The sequence below is a fragment of the Bubalus bubalis genome, chromosome 12 (genome assembly GCF_019923935.1).
Source record: "Bubalus bubalis isolate 160015118507 breed Murrah chromosome 12, NDDB_SH_1, whole genome shotgun sequence".
Taxonomy (NCBI): domain Eukaryota; kingdom Metazoa; phylum Chordata; class Mammalia; order Artiodactyla; family Bovidae; genus Bubalus; species Bubalus bubalis.
Window position 1 is genome coordinate 21,070,035 of NC_059168.1, and position 20,102 is coordinate 21,090,136.

Sequence of the window (20,102 nt, forward strand, 5' to 3'; positions counted from 1 at the left end):
ATAATCAATTTTCCATCTCCCAACCATAATGTCATGGTTTTGTTAATGGAACTTTTAAGAATAACCCATCATTTGACACATATTTTTCGCAAAAGAGGAAAATGTTAAATTCAGAGGATCATATTTTCTGCATAATTATCTCTTGGGGCCCTCAAGAGGTTATTAGGATTTGTAATTCAGAGGTGGTACTGTTTGGATAGGCTTACTCATGAATATGTGAAATGATCTGCAATCCTATCAAGTACAGGACTGCATATAATTTATGTATATTCTGGTCTTCAGTACTTCTAGAGTTATGGTAACCAGGTAGAGTTCCTATTTCCGCATCACTGCAGGCTGTGCAATGGATGAGGAGGAGAACGAACAGAAAAGCAGGCTTTTTAGTTCCTTTCTGTTCTAGCATAAAGGTTCTGGAGCCAGCTCTGCTGCTTTCTAGAGCCAGCTCTGCTGCTTTCTATTTTTGTAATCTTGTACAAGTTGCTTAACCTCTGTGTGCCTTGGTTTACTCATCTGGGAAATGAGGATAGCAGGGTTGCTGTGTGAAACATTATGAGTTAATTTATCTACAGACTTAGAATAGGGCCTGACAAAAGCAGATGCTTAATTATCTATGGTTGTGATTGTTGATGCTGTTGTTGCTATTCTTACCCTATCCTCTTATGTCTGCCTTTTCCTCTCAAGTACTGACTATGATGCTTGGTGGGGGGGGGGGGGAGGATGGTGTGTGTGAATATGAGTTCATTCACTCAGTACACATGTACTGAGTCTCTGCTGTATGCCAAGCACTGCTTTAGGTACTGCAGATACAAAGATGAACAAGATTCACAGTTCCTCCCTAAGGAGTTCAGAGCTTTGAATGTGGGCTACTACAGTACGATTTGGTAAGTGCTATATTAATGAGTACTAATGCATAAGATGCTATGAGATCACAAACAAGGTGTGCCTAACTCTGCCTTGAGCTTTTGGGAGAGAAAAAGGCATCACTGATTAAAATATGTTTAAAGTAAGTCTCAAAAAATGAACAGAAGCTTAATAAGTAGAGTAAGATAGCGGGGTGTTCTAAGCAAAGCAGCCATAAGTTTGAAGACATTGGTCTGTAGTGAAGCTGGAAGGCATACTCAGAATTGGCTAGACTTTAGGGGTTTGGTGTGTGGGGTGGAGGAAGAGGGGCAGGAAATGAGGACAGGCATAGACAAGAGGTTAGTAGTTCTAATCCCTTCTCCACAGCTGTAAGTTATGTACTGGATGAGAAGAATGAACAAAGTTACAGGAACTTTCGTTCTAATCAGAGATAAGTGGTTCTAAATGAGTTTATGGTAGAGGAAATGCATGGCTTGTGGGATTCTAGTTCCCTGACCGGGGGTAGAATTCAGGTCCTTCGCTGTGAGGGCAGCAGAGTCCTAACCACTGGACCGCCAGCGAATTCCTGAAGCAAAACTTCTAAATACTAGAATTTTTGGCTATCTTCTTCGAAAGACTAAATGACTCACAACCAATAGTGAACAAGTTAGCAATAATGAAATATGATAGATATCAGTGCTTGTCTGGTTCTAGAAAGTATTCAGTTATTAAGTGTATTGGTTACTTGGTTATTTCTCAGCATGACTATGCATTCTAATAAGTCCAGGCTCTTTTATTTTTCTTATCTCCTATCACTGACTCCTTTACTTGCAGTCAGTTATATTCTCCTTTACACTAAGTCACTCCAGTATTCATGCCTGGAGAATCCCATGGACAGAGGAGCCTGGCAGGCTCCAGTCCATGGGGTCACAAAGAGTTGGACACGAATGAAGTGAGTTAGCATGCACTACGCTAAGCTGTATGATCCACTTAGCTCAGTGTTCAAACGTCCATGACAGTACACATGATTAATGACAGCCAAAATTAACTTTCCATACTCCATACTGGCCACAAATTGATGGCCCAATTGTGAAGAGTTTGTGGGTCAGGAAGAGACCCCCTTTTTTTTATTAAAGAGCTTAGATTTTATTCACTAGGTAATTAGGAGATTAAAGCATCTTTACATTCTAGAACGATTTCTCTGGAGTTAAGGAGTTAAGACTAGAAGGAGGAAGCTCAGTAGAGTCCTCGGTGAGATGATGAGGGTCCACAGGGATAGAGTGGAGTGCATAAATATTTAAGAGGTAGAAGCCACAAGAACTGGTTAACTGGTTTGGGCAGAGGTTGGCACAGTGAGAATGAAGACTCTCAACTTTGTGCTTGAGGGTCTGACTGGGTGATGGTATAATGACTGACCTGGGGAACATGCGGATAAGAAGTTATGGGATATTGTAGGTGTTAAAAGTATACTTGGAAAAAAAAAAAGTATACTTGAATTAAGTTGTGAAAATGCTTACAAGTAGCATTCTGAGACAGTCCAGAATAAAATTTGGAAATTATTTTATGACAAATAAATTGCTAGTTAAAAGCAGAACAAATGATTTAAGACATGGTGTTTAGATTTTGTTGATCATAAACTATCAGTAAAAAATGTTTAAGCATGCATGTTTATTTATATATATGTATACACATATATATGATAGAAAATGTACTGCACATATATATATATATGACCTGAATATTATAAACTGTTAAGGCTTAATTTTTTTTTAAAAAAACATCATTTTACATACCTGCTCTGAAGTCAGCTGTTGTAGGGAGGGGAAAAGCAGAGCATTATGACAAATAATGAAGAGGGGTGAGGTTTCTGGGAAAAAGTGGCTGCTCAGGGTTCCCACAACACTTTGTTGATGCTCTGACTTACATGTTTCTACAATAGTGGTATATTTACTACACAGCACTGTAACTTATTTTCCTGCTCTTTCAAGGGAGCTTATTGAGGATAAGACTGTTTTACTTGCCCCTCTATTCTCAATACCTAGTCCTGGTTCTGGCACATACAGGCATTCAACTGATGTTTCTGAATGAATAAACGCAGCACATTACTTCAGAACAGAAATGAAAGCATTTGCAAACTAGAGCAGGATACAAGAGACATACAGTCAATTCTAAAATGACAGGAAAGCAAGAGTGGAGAGGAAGCAAATGGACTAGAAACAGGGGTAGGACACGAAATCAAAGCTGTGTAAAGGCGAGCAGAGCCGAGGCTAAGGGCTTGGAATTTTGTTTAGAGAGGTGAGACTTGGTTGAGGTAGGAATCTACCACGCATCCTATTACCTGAGAGGAAATGTTAGTCTGCCCATATATATGCATTCTATCTGTGAGTAGAACCTTTTAGTGTATGGAGAAAAATTGGGATGTAGACCCGTAGCCTGGTGTAACCTTGGAAGGAGAAACTGCCTGATTTTTATCTTTCTGTGAATAGTCCAGTGCCAGGCAAAAAAAAGAGTAACAATTCTGATAAGACGATAAAGAAATTAAGTGTCAGGTAGATACTACCCTTGACCCTCTTAATAGAGGGGAAAAATCTAGTATCAGGGACCACAGGATATCACGAGTAGCATGATTATAAGTTTAGCAAGTGTACTGAATGACTACGTATATTTCATTTTTTTCTAAGCACCTGACATAGTTCCTGATACTTAGGTACTCAAGAAACATTTGTAGACAGGTTGAATGAAATGAACATCAGACCTAAGGTCCTTCTTAGGTTCCTTTGTTTATGAACTGGCACCAGTTACCACACTTAAAAGTAAATGCATGGACTTCATTGTTTTATCAGGAAGAGAAATTAAATGAACTCAACAATTTTATCAATAATTTATGGGGAAAAATCCTCAGAAGACAGAATAAATTAATAATGATAAAAAGTCATGAATGACATAAAACTATAAAATCAGGGAGAATAATTATGTTTCAGCTTTGTTTTGAAGAAAAACTCAGTATGTAAAACAAACAGTAAAAATAGAAATGGTAAAATATATTGCAAATAGGAGCAAATTCAAAAGTTTCATTTTAATAGAATGCTAGTACTTTAAAATACCTAAATGAGACAACTGTGTAGCAAAAACACAAAACAAAACTGAACCAGAAAGAAAATTAGGGAAGAAATGAAAATGTTATTATAGAATTATATGATACAAAATATTCTAGGCCCAGATGATTTTTCTGTTGGAATATTTCAAAATTTAAAGGCTAGATCATTTTATGACATCCTGGAATAAAATAATATGGAAAGCTTCTAAACCTTTGTTACAAAGTAAATATAACCATAATAACAAAAGCTGAAAAATATAGTACAAGAAGAGAAACCACAAAGCAATCTCATTTACAAAGATGGATGCAAAAATCCTTAATAAAATGATAATGCATAGAATTCATTTGTATATTTAACAGATTACTCCACTATGAACAAATAAGGCTTAATGTTAGTAAACAGAAAGTTTCAGTATTAGCAAACTTGTAATTTTAATTTGTTAAACAAGAAAAATCATTTGCTCTCAGATAGAAAAGTACTTAAAACTCAAGAAACATTTGTAGACAGGTTGTATATTGCCAATAAAAATGCAGTAGAAAACTATAAAGAGAAATTTTCTAAACACAGTAAACAGCATCGAATCAAGCAAACAGCAAAATTATACCTATCCCTGTTGAAATGGAGATTAAAACAGAACTTCTTATTTTTATTATCATTTAACCTTTGTTTGGGAAGTTATTAATGCTATAAGGCTTAACACAAATAAGATCAAAGGAAGAGCCATTATTATTATTCTAGATATGATTACATATTTAGAAAATCTCCTGAAATGAATAATTCCTGGAATTAAGGGAAATTGACTATTAAAAAATAAATACCATTCATAATTAAAAATACCTAAGGAAAAAACTAAGTATCATATATGTACATCCTTTCCAAATTAATTGATAGATCATTCCAGCTGTATTTTGGGGAATTACCCCCTCATTTCCAAGTTCATTTGGAAAAATAGAGAGACAAAATTGGCAAAGAAAATACTGAAGAAACAAAGACAAGCCAACTTTATCATATATGACAATATTTTAAATATAAAGCAGAATTTTGGGGGTTTTTTGGTCCTGCTACTTTGGCTTCTGAGATCTTAGTTCTTCTACCAGGGACTGAACCCTGGTGCCCTGGCAGTGAGAGCTCCAAGTCTTAACCACTGGATTGCCAAAGAATTCCCTAAAGCAAGATATCTTATCCTTGGTACTGCTGACCTTTTAAACTGGTTATTTCTTTGTTGTGGAGGACTGTCCTGTGCACTGAAGAATGTTAGCAATATTCCTGTCTATATTGAAAAAAAAAAAAAATGTCTCTAGACACTGCTAAATGTTTCTTGGAGGGCAAAAACTGCCCTGGATGAGAATCATGGATTATAAAGTGCCAGTCATTAAGACTGGGGCACAAGGATAAGAAGTTAATGGGATGGACTTAGAGATTATTGTACTAAGTGAAGTAAGTTGGACAGAGAATGACAGGTATCATATGATATCATTCATATGTGGAACCTAATTTTAAAAAAGATACAAATGAACTTATTGACAAAACAGAAACAGACATACAGATATTGAAAACAAACTTATGGGTTATCAAAGGGGAAATGCTGGAGGGAGGGATAAATCAGGAGCTTGGGATGAACATGTACTCATTACTATATATGATAGATAAGCAACAAGGACCTACTGTATAGCACAGGGAACTCTACTTAATCTTCTGTGATAACCTATATGAGAAAAGGATCTAGAAAAGGATGAATATGTGTATGTATATAAATGAATCACTTTGCTGTATACCTGAAACTAACATGACACTGTAAATCAACTCTACTTCAATAAAATTAAAATAATATAAAAAGAATTTAATGGGGAATATTTTTTTAAAATTAATTAAATTAAGAGGGGGCACAATATGTAAATGGGAATAAAGAAAACTTATTCAATAAACTAGGGTCAACAAAGAATTGGTGGAGAAATAAATTTGAGTATTTCATGATATCTAAAAGAGATTTCAACTTGATTAAACAGTTAAATATAATTTTATAGGTCAAGTCATAAAGCCAGGAGAAAATATGACTGAATATTAAATTTCTAAACTGGAAGAACTTCCTAAGGTTAGAAATAATAGAAATCATAATGGGGAAAATGAACAGATTATAGAATTTAAAAAATACTGTATTTCAAAGAATAAAAACTAAAAGGCAGATTGGTAAAAATATCTAGCTCAAGAAATATCCAGCTAGATATAAATTATCTAGCTAGATTGGCTTTACAGCTCGAGAAAATATTCTCAAATCCATAAAACAGGCAAAAATATGAAGATATTCATTATGACATTATTTAGGAAAGCAAAAAAGATAGACAACACACGCGGACGCGTCAGGTCATAGGGTAATGGTTAAATAAACTGTCATAACAACTTTAAAGAACGTCATGTAGCCATGAGAAATGGTAATTATGAAGACTAATAAAACACCATACATTTGGGACATGGTAAGTGAAAAAAGAAAACCATGTGTACATGTCACACAATTACAACTATATACAATATATATAGGACAAAGATTAAAAGCAAATACAAAAATGGTTATTAGAAAGCCTGAACAAAGATGTTAACTGAAAAAATACCAGGACATAACAATGTTACATGCAGTATAACTTAAAACTATATAGAAAATATACAAATAGAGATAAGGGAAAGGCTAGAAGAAAACATACTGTATACTAAAAAGATTAAACACCACATACGTAATTGAGGTCATAATTTTTGTAAGTATTTAGAGGAAGAATCACCAGAGCATACATCCTAGCACAGAAAAGAAACCAGTGTGAAAGAGATACTGCTGCTGCTAAGTCACTTCAGTCGTGTCCGACTCTGTGCGACCCCATAGACGGCAGTCCACCAGGCTCCCCCGTCCCTGGGATTCTCCAGGCAAGAACACTGGAGTGGGTTGCCATTTCCTTCTCCAACGCGTGAAAGTGAAGTCGCTCAGTCGTGTCTGACTCTTAGCGACCCCACGGACTGCAGCCTACCAGGCTCCTCCGTCCATGGGATTTTCCAGGCAAGATTACTGGAGTGGGGTGCCACTGCCTTCTCTGGAAAGAGATACTAAAGATACAAAATACAGGAAATAAATGATGGAATAAGATAGAGAAACCTATCAGAAGGGAGAAGATTTAGATGGCTGGTAGGTTTCAGTCTTAACAGAAAGAAAAGGCACTACTTTCTTTCCTCTTGTGCAGAAGAGAGGGAAAAAGAGCAGGTAAAATTTTGATGTGTAGAAAGAATGTGTGGGCCCTAAGGCACATCATTTTTAGCCATGTGAAAAAAACTGTATATAAGAAGCATGGTTATAAATATGGGTAAATATGGTCATGCCTCTTCTGCAGAGTGTCTGGTTTATTAAAAGTCAATAAAAAAGACTTCTATGAATATTAAAACTGAAGTAAGCATTATACAATACTGAATGGCTGCCCATTATGGAAATAAAAAGTAGAATGTACATATTAAGCTTGATCTTAAAGTCCTCATAGAGAAAAATTCTAAGGGGATTCAGGTGCTAAATATTTGTTAAGTATTTTCAGCCGGTATATTAGACATGTATATACTCAGTCACTTAATGAAAAACTGTCTTAGAAACATGATAAAAATTTAAGAAGAAATGCTCACCAAAGAAAGGCACACATGGTGGATTAATAGACCTGAGTTTTGCCAAATATTTTTTATAGTGATCTTCACTTAGTTCATGAGCTTCTTCTAAAATTTTCTTTTGGCGACTTGGTATTTGCTACAAGAAAAAAAAATATTTAGGGAATATAAATTTAGAAAAGGAATCACAGATTTTGCCCCAAAATGCCAGGCTTACAGTAAAAAAGCCCAAACACAACAGTATCAGTTTGACTCTAAGAATGATAACACTGCTTCAAAAAGACTGTCTTCATAGACTCTAGTACAATCTTAAAGAAGAAGTGTGTGTATGTGAGAAAAATCTAGTTTATCTTGCCATTCCTCAATTATCTGAGCATTTTATTATACATTATATTACAAATCAGATGCTGAAATCTTTTTCTTCTAACTTAGGCTAGGACCTGTGAATATATTTAATGAGGTTGCCTAATTTAAAAAGAGCACACCAATTCAATAAAAAATTTAGATAATTACATCATTTTGGCTGTTACTGAAAAGATAGATGTGTCTCTAAAGATCATAACTGTTAAAATCCTGATCCTTAGAATGGGGAATGGAAGTTCATTTAAAAAAACACCTTTGCAAACCTACCTCAAACGTGTGGTCTAGTCTGTAAACAGGGGATGAGTTCATAGCACTGACAACTTCAAGAACACCATTGAAGTTGTTGAGCTCTTGGAACACTTGTAGAATCTCAATTATTCGACTCACCACAGCTACTCTTTCTTCTAAGTTTTCAGTTTCTACAATACATCTGGGAATCAAAGACAAAAAGTGAATTAAAATATTTGTAGTTTTCCCAACAAAGGTATGATTTAAAGAATTTACCAAATAAAATGGAGTGGAGGGTAGCTATAGTGTAACAATAGAGAGTATGTATTCAGGGTGGCAGGTAAATAGTAGGTGAATAGAAGTAAATGCTTTCAGTCAGGCATGCTGCTCTTCTTGTTTTCCAGACGAAATCAGTCAATCATTTTTCCTACTATATTTGGTGTGTTTGCTCTCAGCATTGGAGTTCTCCTAGGTGGCTCAGCAGGTAAAGAATCTGCCTCCCAACACAGGAGATGTGGGAGACCCAGGTTCAATCCCTGAACGGGGAAGATCCCCTGGAGTAGGAAATGGCAACTCACTACAGTATTCTTGCTAGGAAAATTCCATGGACAGAGGAGCCTGGTGGGCTACAGTCCACGGGGTCGCAAAGAGTCAGACAGGAGTGAGTACGAGCACAATGTCTATCATTTTGTTGAATGGATGCTGGTCTTCAGGATGTGGGTGTGTTCTAGGGAAATTTATTCTCAAATTTTGTAATTCTCTGACTCTTATTCTTCATCTAATCGTAAGATTTTAGTGATTAATGCTCAATTTTTTTGATATGTAGGAATAATTAGCTACATTTCTAAGAACAGCTCTTGAGATAAGCACTATAATGTTAAAAAGTGACTTTTACAATTAAGCATAAAATTTTAAAAATCAGAAAGAATAAAGAAGTCAATGAAAACAAAAGCTCTTTATATTTAAAAGCCAAGAATCCTTGGAAAGTATATATATCCAAGTAAAAAGAAGCTATGCTCAAAAAAAGAATTCCTCAGTGAGCATTTATTCTCTATTTCTAATATTTGAGAGAATTTTTAATCTACTACTCACTTATTGGTAAAGAAAATAATATTTTCAACTTGGTTTTCAATGGCTGTTCTGTCCTGTCTGACTTTTTGCAACCCTATATATTACAGCCTGCTGGGCTCCTCTGTCCATGGAGTTCTCCAGGCAAGAATACTGGAGTGAGTAGCCATTCCCCTCTCCAGAGGTTTTTGATAATGTAATATTAAACAAATCAATCTAAGAAAAAATAAAATACACATATGGAAAAATAAATATAAACCAATATTAAACAAAAATGTAAAGTTGCAGATTACACTATTCTCTGATGAGGCTGATCTAACACTATGAAAAAAAAAAAAAACACTGCAAAATTATCAAAATAAACTTGCCTTATTATCAAATTAAATGTTTATGCATTAAAACATTAGCCAGATGTCTATAAATATATCATCTATTGGTTAACTAGTTATCTGGACATTTTAAAAGATATGATACAAGTATAATATATTTACATCTTTTAAAAAATGATTTTAGTTGATATTAACTAGGTATACAAAATGAGATCACCTGTGGAGCTTTTGTAAAAACCAGGTAAGTCTGGGGTGATTTATTGAGAAGTGATTTCAATTCTAATGCACATCTATGGCCAAAAACCACTGTGGCAAGTGAACAAGAACCTCTTCCACTGAAAAGGCAGAAACTGGACCCCTTATACAAAGTTAACGGTGAGAATGCAGAATGATGTAGTCGCTATAGAAAACAGTATGGCAGATCCTCAACAACAACAAAAATTCAAAAATAGGACTTTCCCGTGATCAGCAATCCTGCTTCTAGGTATTTATCCAAAACTACTGCAATCAGTATCTCAAAGAGATATTAGCACTCCCATGTTCATTCCAACACTGTTCACAGTAGCCAAATACGGAAACAACCTAAATGTCCATCTACAAATGAAAGAATAAAGAAAACAAGAAATAGATGTACAATGGAGTATTATTCAGTCTTAAAAAGGAAATAGAAAAATGAACACTGAGGACATTATGCTACGTGAAATAAGTGAGTGGTAGAAGGACAACTATTGCATGATTCTACGTATGTGATTTATCTAAAAAAAAACCTTATAGAATCAAAGAATAAAATGATGGTTCCCAGGGGAACCAGGAAAATGGGGAGTTGCTTATCAATGTATAAATTTTCATGCTGATTAGCACTTATTTACACAAGATAAAGAAGTTCTACAGATATGCTGTACAACATTATGCCTACAGATAACAATATTGTATTTATACATTGAAAAAAATCTTACCACAATTAAAAAAACAAAAAGAGAAAAGAAAAAGAAATGGCTGCCTTCTCAGCAATCTATTAAAAATAGGACAGAGATGGAAACTGTCTGTAGGTCTTATGAGTTATGTTTCCTTTTTACAGACATAACTTTTAACTATTATGATGGAAAAGAGCCTTTGCAATCGAAGTATAGTTATTTGAGTTGATAAAGAAGAAATCAGGAAGCAACACTTAGAGGGCAAACTCCAAAGTTTTACTTTTTAGAGGCTAAGAAGTAATAATATAAATAAAAGGAAGTCATAACTTTCAGAGGAGTTATTTCTCTTTAGGAATTGCTTTCTGGTCTTTACCCACACTATAGCTCCAGTCATTCCCTATGTCACTGGTCTCTTGTTCTGATAATGCCAATATGATCTATGCAAATTTCACATCACCCTTATAAAACATGGGTCAAGATAATAAAAAATATGGCCAGTACATAAAACTCTTATTTCCAGTTCCAATTAAAAAACTGTATTGAGATTCTGGACTTCTGACATGACAAGAAGTTATGCTTCCTTACTCCTCAGGGACACTGGTGAAAATTATGTAAGTTTTAGCAGTCTCTAGAAATGGCCCTAAGAGTAAACAGCAAGTAAAGAAACATCTATTCAGGAAATTTACAATTCAGTAAGAGAGGCAAGAGTCTGCTTCCTCAGAGAACCCTGCAGAGGTGGGGGGTGGGGGGACACAATTAGACAGCCAAAAACACAGGGGCCCCATCTCCTTTGACATCTAAAATGTCAAGACTCAATGGGGGAGAAAAAACAGGGAATGGTAAACTGCCTGTAAGACAGATCTGATAAGTCAGATTCAACAACAACAACAACAAAAAAGATTTCAAAGTCGTCATTCTGAGTTTATTCACAGAACTAAAGGGAAGTATGATTTAAAAAGCAAAGTGGTGGGGGGTGCTGATGACAGTGTGCATCAATAGGAGTGTCCTAAAAAACAGAGGAGTTGTAGAAGAAACCAAATGGAAACTCTGCATTTGAAAAATATGATAATTAAAATAAAAATTTTACTAGAGCGACTCAATAGTCAGTTTGAACTGGCAGAAGAAATAAACAGTTAAACTTATAGAGGTATTGTTTTTCAAAAATGAAGACAAAGTAAAGATTTTTCAATATAAACAAAAACTAAGAGAATTGTTGCTAACAGACCCACCATATAAGAAGTGCTAACTTAAGTTCTTCAAGCCAAAGGCAAGTAACCCCAGACAGCAGTGTGAATCCACACAAAGAACACTGGTAAAGGTAATTAGTTAATTATAAAAAACGCTGTAAATGCCTATTTTTTCCTCATTGTTTTTTAAAACTGATTTTAAAAAACAACTGGATAAAATAATATGTATGTAATATATTGTTGGGTCTATAACACATAGAAATGTAACGTACATGAAATACATTGCCAATAAGAGAGCAAAGCTGGGAAGGGCTAAGAAAATAATACCAAGTGGTAGTAAAACAACAATTATAACAATGCACCGATAGATCTATATCGTTAATTATATGTATAGTACATGTTACAATACCACAAAAGGGGGGTAGTGAATAGAGCTATAGAGGAGTAACATTTTTATATATCACTGGAATTCGGGTATAATCTGAAACTAATTCTGTTATGATGCATGTGGCAAACCTAAAAGGCAATCATTAACAACAACAACAAAAAAACACTTAAAATGCTGTTTTAGAAAAATATTCACCAACTGTCAAAGAAAGGCAGAACAGAGGAACAACTACAAACACATGAGACACGGACATAAAACTGCAGTGAAATTTATAACATAACTGACTGACACGAAATTAAGAAGATCGATAAGACTTACTTCTCAAACCACAGAGTGAGATTAGTGGTATGCCGGATCATTTTCAGAAGATTAGGAGAATTAATTTCTTTGTCTTCTTTTGTCCACACACTTCCAACTAATTCTGATGGCTGTACAGCTCTAAAATCATCAAGACATAATTCTGCATGATACTTTTCCCTCTAGTATACTGTTTTATCAAGTGAGATAAAAGGTTTATGAAAACAAGGTAAAACAAAAGCATTATAATTCTGCATTTTTTCCACTGATTTTAAAAAATTTTGTATGCATGTACCTGTGTACTCTTTTTATTGCTTTAGAGCAGTATTTTGCTTTGGGCATGGGTGGGGTTTCTTCACAGTGTCTTTCCCAGCACTTATAAATATTATCTAACAAATGAGGGTAAGAAAGTAGTTTGGGATAATTCTTTTAAATAATGATATAATAATTGAGGGTATAGTAATTGCTGCAATTCATAAATCTCCCCCTGCCCCAAGGAAGGGAAAAAACTCTCTTAGGAGGAGTCTTGGGAAAGAAAAACAAAAGGTTCTAACACTGATTTTGGGAATAGTGATGATCTTTGGTGGGAAAGCTATACATTTAGTTTCCTTTTCCATTTAGTTATTAAGAAAATAAACAGCCTGAAATCTAAAAAGTCTAAATTTAAAACTAGAAACAGGCATGTTTTTTGAGATTAGCAGCTATGCTGCTGCTGCTGTCGCTTCAGTCGTTGTCTGACTCTGAGCGACCCCATAGATGGCAGCCCACGAGGCTCCCCCGTCCCTGGGATTCTCCAGGCAAGAACACTGGAGAGGGTTGCCATTTCCTTCTCCAACGCATGAAAGTGAAAAGTGAAAGTGAAGTCGCTCAGTCGTTCCTGACTCTTCGCGACCCCATGGACTGCAGCCCACCAGGCTCCTCCGTCCATGGGATTTTCCAGGCAAGAGTACTGGAGTGGGGTGCCATTGCCTTCTCCGTTAGCAGCTATATCAATGTATAAAAACTAAAAAAGGTTAAATGGCTATGACTTAAGTTCATAATGACAATGGTGCTATCTACTCACTGAGCCCTTACTCTGTGTGGGGCAGTGTGCTAAGTGCTATAAATATATGGACTATTCTAAACCTTGCACAACAGCTCTAGGAGTAGGTGCCATCATTAACTCCATTTACTCTTGAGGAAACTAAGCAGCAGAGGAGTAAGTCACACAAGATCAAAGTTGCCCGAGGATACGAAGTTAGCAAATGACTTTAGTAGATTCACTAACTAGGGGCAACTGCATAGAGAGAGAAGCTATAAACCCAGCTAGAGCAAAGGCAATCAAGGAGTACAAGAAGAGGCATCTTCTATACACAAGGCCTTATCACAAGACACTTGGTGCACTATCTCATTATGTCTTATAATAATCCTACACGCCAGAAATCAGATTTCATTTTGAAAGTTAACTCATTTGAAATGATTTTTCAGCTTGAACATCAAATTACATACCGATATAGGTCTGATTCAAGTAAAGTGAGTTGTCGAGCAATTTCTATTGGGTGTAAAGTGAGCAGGTCAAAAGTCTCGATGTGCCCAGGTCTGCTTATATGCCACTCAACCGTAGGAGGTGAACTCTGAAATGTAATATTATGACCTGGTCCATTGTCTCTGGCAATTTTTTTCCTTTGGATTATTTTAGTGATGGATTCAACCCATTTTTTCATTGCTTTACCTGAAATAACATTATATGAAAAATAACGTTTAAATATTTTACTCAATATTTTATTTAAAAAAAGTTTAACATCATATAAATGATACCTGAATATATCTTTGTTATAAAAAGTTCAAACAACCAAAATTTAAAAATGAAGTTCCCCTTTACCATTTCCCTGTTTCCTATCCTAGTCTCATTTTTCTTCATGTGGCTAACCATTTATTAATAGTTTGGTATATATTCTTCCACATCCTTTTTAAATAAAATGAGAAAGTAATTTATTTGCAGAAAGTTTTCACTTCTATTGTTCTAAACTTTAGCTGAAAATATTATTTTATAATCCTCTCCAAAAAAGATATCTTACACAAATAAGATTTATAATGATAGGATCATACAACATTAGCTGTTAATCTAAAAAACTGCATTTTATAAACCAAACAGTGCCATAGGAGTGGTTCCTTCCTTTTGTGTGTTTTTCATGTGGCTTTGTTTTGCACTAGGCATGAAAGTACTATTATTTAATCCTTTATTTTTTGATTCTCATTTAAAGTGTACAGTGGAAACAGAAACAAGTTTGTCGAGGACATCTTTAGAAATAAAAGGGGAGCTGGAGATCATGAATCTTAGCTCGTTGTGTTACTGAAGTCTAAAGAATCAAAATTATTTCACCCATTTATCTAACAAATTGCAGTGTTCAGAAGAGAACTCTTGTTTCTCCGGTCTCAGTTCAATATACGCTGCTGATTCTCTGATATGTTATGCACTATTTACCTAACTGTTTCCAGTCAACCTCCATTGTGGTGTTACTACAACAGTTCCTAATTGTCCTCTGGTACACATACTTTCAGATGTGTAAAAACAGCATAAATTGAGACTCTTTCGATCCAATTCCAAAATAATCAGTAAGTTGATTTACTAAACGAAAATTCACTAGATCAACAGGATCATTATTAAACAATTTGTAGGTCAAAAACATTTGATGAAAAAATTTTAACTTTTCCAGTTGATTATGCTGGCATTATTATAAATACCTCTAAACTACAGTGAGTAGTGATGTTAGTTGATAGTCACCATACTTTTATTAGATATAAAACTAAGGCACTTAAAAAAAAGAAACATACCTCTTACGGTTCCAATAAATTCCTCCATTCGCTGCAAAAGATCTGCATCTCTTTCAAAATCATAGAAGTGGTGCTCTACCCAGTGCCGACATACATTTAATACTCTATGGTATTAACACAGAATAAGAATTGAATTATATGTGAACTCAAATATAAACATTTATCACAATGAGAGGTATAAATGAAAACACAGTAACTCAACAAATTAAATACAGATGACCCTTGAATAACAGGGTTTGAACTGCACGGCTCCATGTATAATTTTTTTTCCCCCACTAAATCTATACCACAGTACTACACCCTAGGCAGGTGGTTCAATCTGTGGATGTAGAACCAAGGATTCAGAGGGCTGACTGTAAACTGGATTTTCCACTCTGCTGATGGTCAGTGTCCCTAACCCCCATGGTGTTCCAGGGTCAACTTTAATCTTTTAAGTGGCTTACCACCTTCAAAATTCTATTTTAATTAACACTTATACAGTAATTTCTGATAACTTCTCTTTACTTCACTCATTTTACATGTTACTTCCTCCTTGCTTGGGAAAGATCTTATTTACTTTAATTCTGAAACAAAAGTTCAACAAAGACTTATTTACTTATTTATTTTAATGCTTACCGCAGCTGCACAGGCTGTATATATTCTTTTCTAAATCTTTTTAGTTCTGCACTCAAGGGTTGATCCCCATTCTCTATAGCGATGCGATCAGCTTCTGTTGGCTCAGGCTCTGGAATTTCAAACCTAGCATAAAATAGAACAAACTAATGAAAAGATCAATTATATCAAATTATGCCAACAGAAAACTACAAATCTTTTCACTAGTCAGCACAATTAAGAAAGCACTGTAAAAATTACTAAGGATATACACAACAGTGAAAACAAATGAGGTATCTATAATGTAAAGACTAATTTTTTAAAAAGAAATGAATACTTGCCAAGATAAATAAAATTAACTAGAAATGTAATAAGGAATAAAGAATATATGCAATGTCTAAAAAATAGGTATGATTATAAAGGTAAGGGAATGATATTAATTTTGGGCTTGTGTAATTACTCTAAATAAGCCAACATAAACTTTTTTAATGGTAAGTTTTGAAAAGTTGAGTGCCCTTTGGTTAGAAACACTTCTCTTGATTATAGTACTTGTTCACTCCATTCTCTTCAACATGTGGTATATTAAAAAAATTCTATTTAGAACATTTAGATCATTAAAAATTCAATTTCCAGAGCCTAAATTCTACATTTTTATAGTTCTTAAACCTGGTTAATTCTATAAATTTGAAATTTCACATACTGAGTTTCCATGTAAAAAATATGCCTATTTTTATATTTAAATAATCAAAGCTAACATAGTAATATAAAACAAATGGTCTTCCAAGATATTTTCTTCTTAAAGTATTCTTGAACTAAAATGTAAAGCTCATTCAAAATATTTCTATATCTTAGCTCAATCTCATTAAAAAAAGAACAAAGAACTTAAACATTTTAAAATGACAGACCTTTCTATTATAAGACTCAGTAGTTCTTGAGGTTTACAAAAGGATCTATATGTTGTAAGAAATGTCCGAACAAAATTGGGATCTATGAAGAAAAAGGAAAAATATCTTATTAAAATCTTTTATGAAGAATGATTAAAATTATTATTTACATTTCCAAAAGAGATTAAATAGTCAGCTCTTAAAGTCCCAAAGTGTTTTGACCACACAGGGTGCTTTGGACTTTGTAATCAATTGCTAGCTTTAGTTTCTTCCTAAATTAGTGGAAAAATCATTGACACTAAAATTTTACATCAACTTGTTTCTTGACCTCTGCACACTCTGACTAGCTGATATTAAAACTCATTATTGACCACAGGAATGCAAAGGGAAGAAAGGCAAAGCACAGAAGCAAGTTTCTACATGCTACCTGTATCTCAGAGCATCATCAGGTGGTTTCTCTCTCAAAAACACAGAGGCCACAGCAATACCCCATTACTTTTCCCTGCCATCCAGACTAATTTATCTAGGATTAGTTATCTAGATTTCTTTAAATCATGTCAACAGAGCATTCAACTGGAGATTAGATCTTATAATGTCGTTGATTAAGTTAAATTCAGTTTCTAAACTGTTTTATTTCCTAGAGGTCTTAATTAAAACCGCTAAAAGATGCTTACAAATAAACACCTGTAAGTTATTAAAACTATTCAATGTACGACAATATGTTGATTTGGCTCTGTTTACAACTTTTAATTACTTGCACTGCAAATAGACACAATGAGGGGGCTTTCCTGGTGGCTAAAGGTTGGACAAGACTGAGTGAGCATACACAACAGACACAATTAGAGTTTCACCATAAGAGCATAAGTCTTCAACTGCTTCCACGAAAAGGACCTACTTTTCATTCATACGTCCATGAAAGGACCTGCTTTTCATTCATCGTAAAGTAGGAAGCTGACCGAGTGTGCCCTGCCTATCCTAGTCTCAGACAGTATTCTCCCAACCTGTGGAGAAAGGCTGCTGTCACCAGCACGAGAGACCTGGTGGCTGGGGAACAACTTCCCCTCACGGGGAAAAAACCACTCACCAGTCATTGTAACTCAAATTTCACCAAGGTCCACATTTAGGTGTTAAGAGTCTTTAAAAAGGAGGAGGGGAGAATTCAGTAACTTGCGTTTTTTATTGGGAGTATCCTTTTCCTATTTCACATCACTATGGAATGGTAAGCTCTAATTTAATGATAAATTTATTGAGAGTAGCAACTAAATTTATTTTTGTTAGGCTACATACTATGGGTTCTTTATAAGAAATACTATGTCTTTTATTAGCATAGAATATAGCAAGAATCAGAATTTATTTGCGTGGAAAACCTCTATTTAGTCTGACTTTTGTCTGATTAAGAATCGCCCTAAATTTAGCCTGAAAGTAAAATAACTATATTGATTTTCCACCTGCCAAAATAAAATTCATGAATTTATCATAAAAATCTATTTCCAATATACTGGTATATGTGGTCATCAAGATAATGATCCGATTTAAATATCAGACAACCTTGAATTTAAGATTATAATACTTTAAGTTAAAGAAAAATTTACATAATAAAATATATTCATTTTAAATCCCCTCTTCTCCTTTAGCTTCATACCTTCTGAGGCTAGAGTGGGTTACTGATAAAAGTAATTTAAACAGATACAATCCTTTAGTAATTTCCTCTCTGTTGGTATTTTATTGTTTGTCTTCAGTTACAGAGTTCCTCAAACGTTAAAGACTAATGTCTCAACCAGAAGAAAAGATTTTAAAACAGAAGGCTGTACAAGATTTTAAAACAGAGATTTATATCGGTTTCATCACAATCCTCCCTTCCAAGAATCTTCTTCCTGTTCTGCAAATCTATATGTAAGGTGAGGCTACTCAAAACATCATGTGTTTAGGAAGCAAAGTAGTGGCCACTGTAGAGACACTGAGCCAGACCTTAGTACAGAGTGCTCCAAATATCCCTGAGCTGTCAAAATTAAGGGTGACCTCTCCCTTTTAAAAAACAAAAGTTTAGTCTAAAAGTCTAAAATCAATATCCAGGTCCATTTCTTCTCAAATTCCACCTAAGTCAGGCTAAAAATTTGTGGGATATCAAAGCTACCTTTAAGTTGAAAAAGAAAAAAAGCAAGCTCTAAGTAAATTAAAGTATGTTTTAAGAAAGTTGGCTATTTTTAAAGGTAAACTATTTTAAAACAGCCTTTTCAGCTTATACCAAAGCTTCTGGCCATTTCAGTACTTTACTAACTAACGAAGATGCTGGGAAAGCCACGGTGTGTCCCACTGCCACGTCAGTCAAAAGGGGTCGCATCAAGTCCCGATGTCTGTTACGTAATGAATTCAAAGAGCATTCACATCATTCATTCCATATCATTTCTGTGAAGTGAGCAGGGTCGCTGCTGTTTGTCCCTTTCTACATAGGAGAGAAGTAACTGAGAGTTTTAAGGTCACACAGTGGAGTGACAGAAATGGAATTGGAATCTGGATGGCATGTTTTCTGATTTATTGCTTTTTTCTCCCATATCACATAACCTCCCTGGATTAAAGGATTTTGTTAAGGTTTCCAAAGCTGTGAAATCTAACTATAAAGCGTGAATACAGGAGTTATATAGTCACTATAGAAATTTACATAAATTATTAGTTCAGAATAAAGCTGTAAACTGCTAATCTTGCTTGGTTAAAGGCACTGAAGTCACTGAAAAATTAGCAGTCTAATTGTGATTCTGTAATTCTTGTTAAGCCTTCTTCCAGATTTTAGGAAGGAGCAGCTGTACCTTCCTGTACACTGTACTCAGAAGAGGAGTTTTTCGAGCTGGCGGTGAAATAAACACTCCCACAAGCATCACTGGTGTATTAACTTCTGAAGTGACTCAGGTTTAAGTTGTTTTTAGCCTGATTAGAAATTAGAGCAGACTTGCCAAAAGGAAAAGCCAGCAGAAGCTAAAAATAAACCAAGAAAATCTGGCAAAACTTTAAATACTTTCAAAAAACATCTTAAAGGCTGCATATATTCCCAGGCTTGAATTAATTCTGGCTCTATTTTTAGTCGAAAGCCATAGAAAACTGCTAATGAATGAAAAACTTATATTAAGGAAGGACATAACATCTATACTTGAAATTTTAACACAAAATATCACATTCCAGATGCTGTTTTTATTTCTATTGATTTCCCTGTTTCAGTGATAGTAGCACATATAATGCTACACTAACCACTGGAGACCTTTATCTTAATGATGATATGAAAGCCCAAGATAATTAGATACTTAAAAAACACCCATCAATAAGGACAGGTTATGTAATTTTGTAGAAAAACAAAGTACCTGCTTTACATTTATCAGACACTGATAGAAGCTAAGTTTTACACTGCCTCTGATGGTTGCAGAGCAACAGTTATCTCCCTGTATTACAAAGTGATGTTTCAGAGACAGATGGAAGGCAAAAGCG

The 20,102-nt window shown here is 34.7% G+C and overlaps 1 protein-coding gene across 3 annotated transcripts in view; it reads right to left on the reverse strand.

The window, feature by feature from the left end:
* SOS1 (SOS Ras/Rac guanine nucleotide exchange factor 1) overlaps positions 1-20,102 on the reverse strand; it is a 131,417-nt gene that overhangs the window by 13,621 nt on the left and 97,694 nt on the right. For all 3 annotated transcript variants that reach the window (XM_006071204.3, XM_006071203.3, XM_006071202.3), the window contains 7 exons: positions 16,650-16,731; positions 15,769-15,891; positions 15,154-15,257; positions 13,828-14,050; positions 12,361-12,480; positions 8,196-8,358; positions 7,587-7,704 (listed from right to left, as the gene is read on the reverse strand). In XM_006071204.3, coding sequence (XP_006071266.1) covers positions 7,587-7,704; positions 8,196-8,358; positions 12,361-12,480; positions 13,828-14,050; positions 15,154-15,257; positions 15,769-15,891; positions 16,650-16,731 — 933 coding nt within the window. The remainder of the gene's footprint in view (positions 1-7,586; positions 7,705-8,195; positions 8,359-12,360; positions 12,481-13,827; positions 14,051-15,153; positions 15,258-15,768; positions 15,892-16,649; positions 16,732-20,102) is intronic.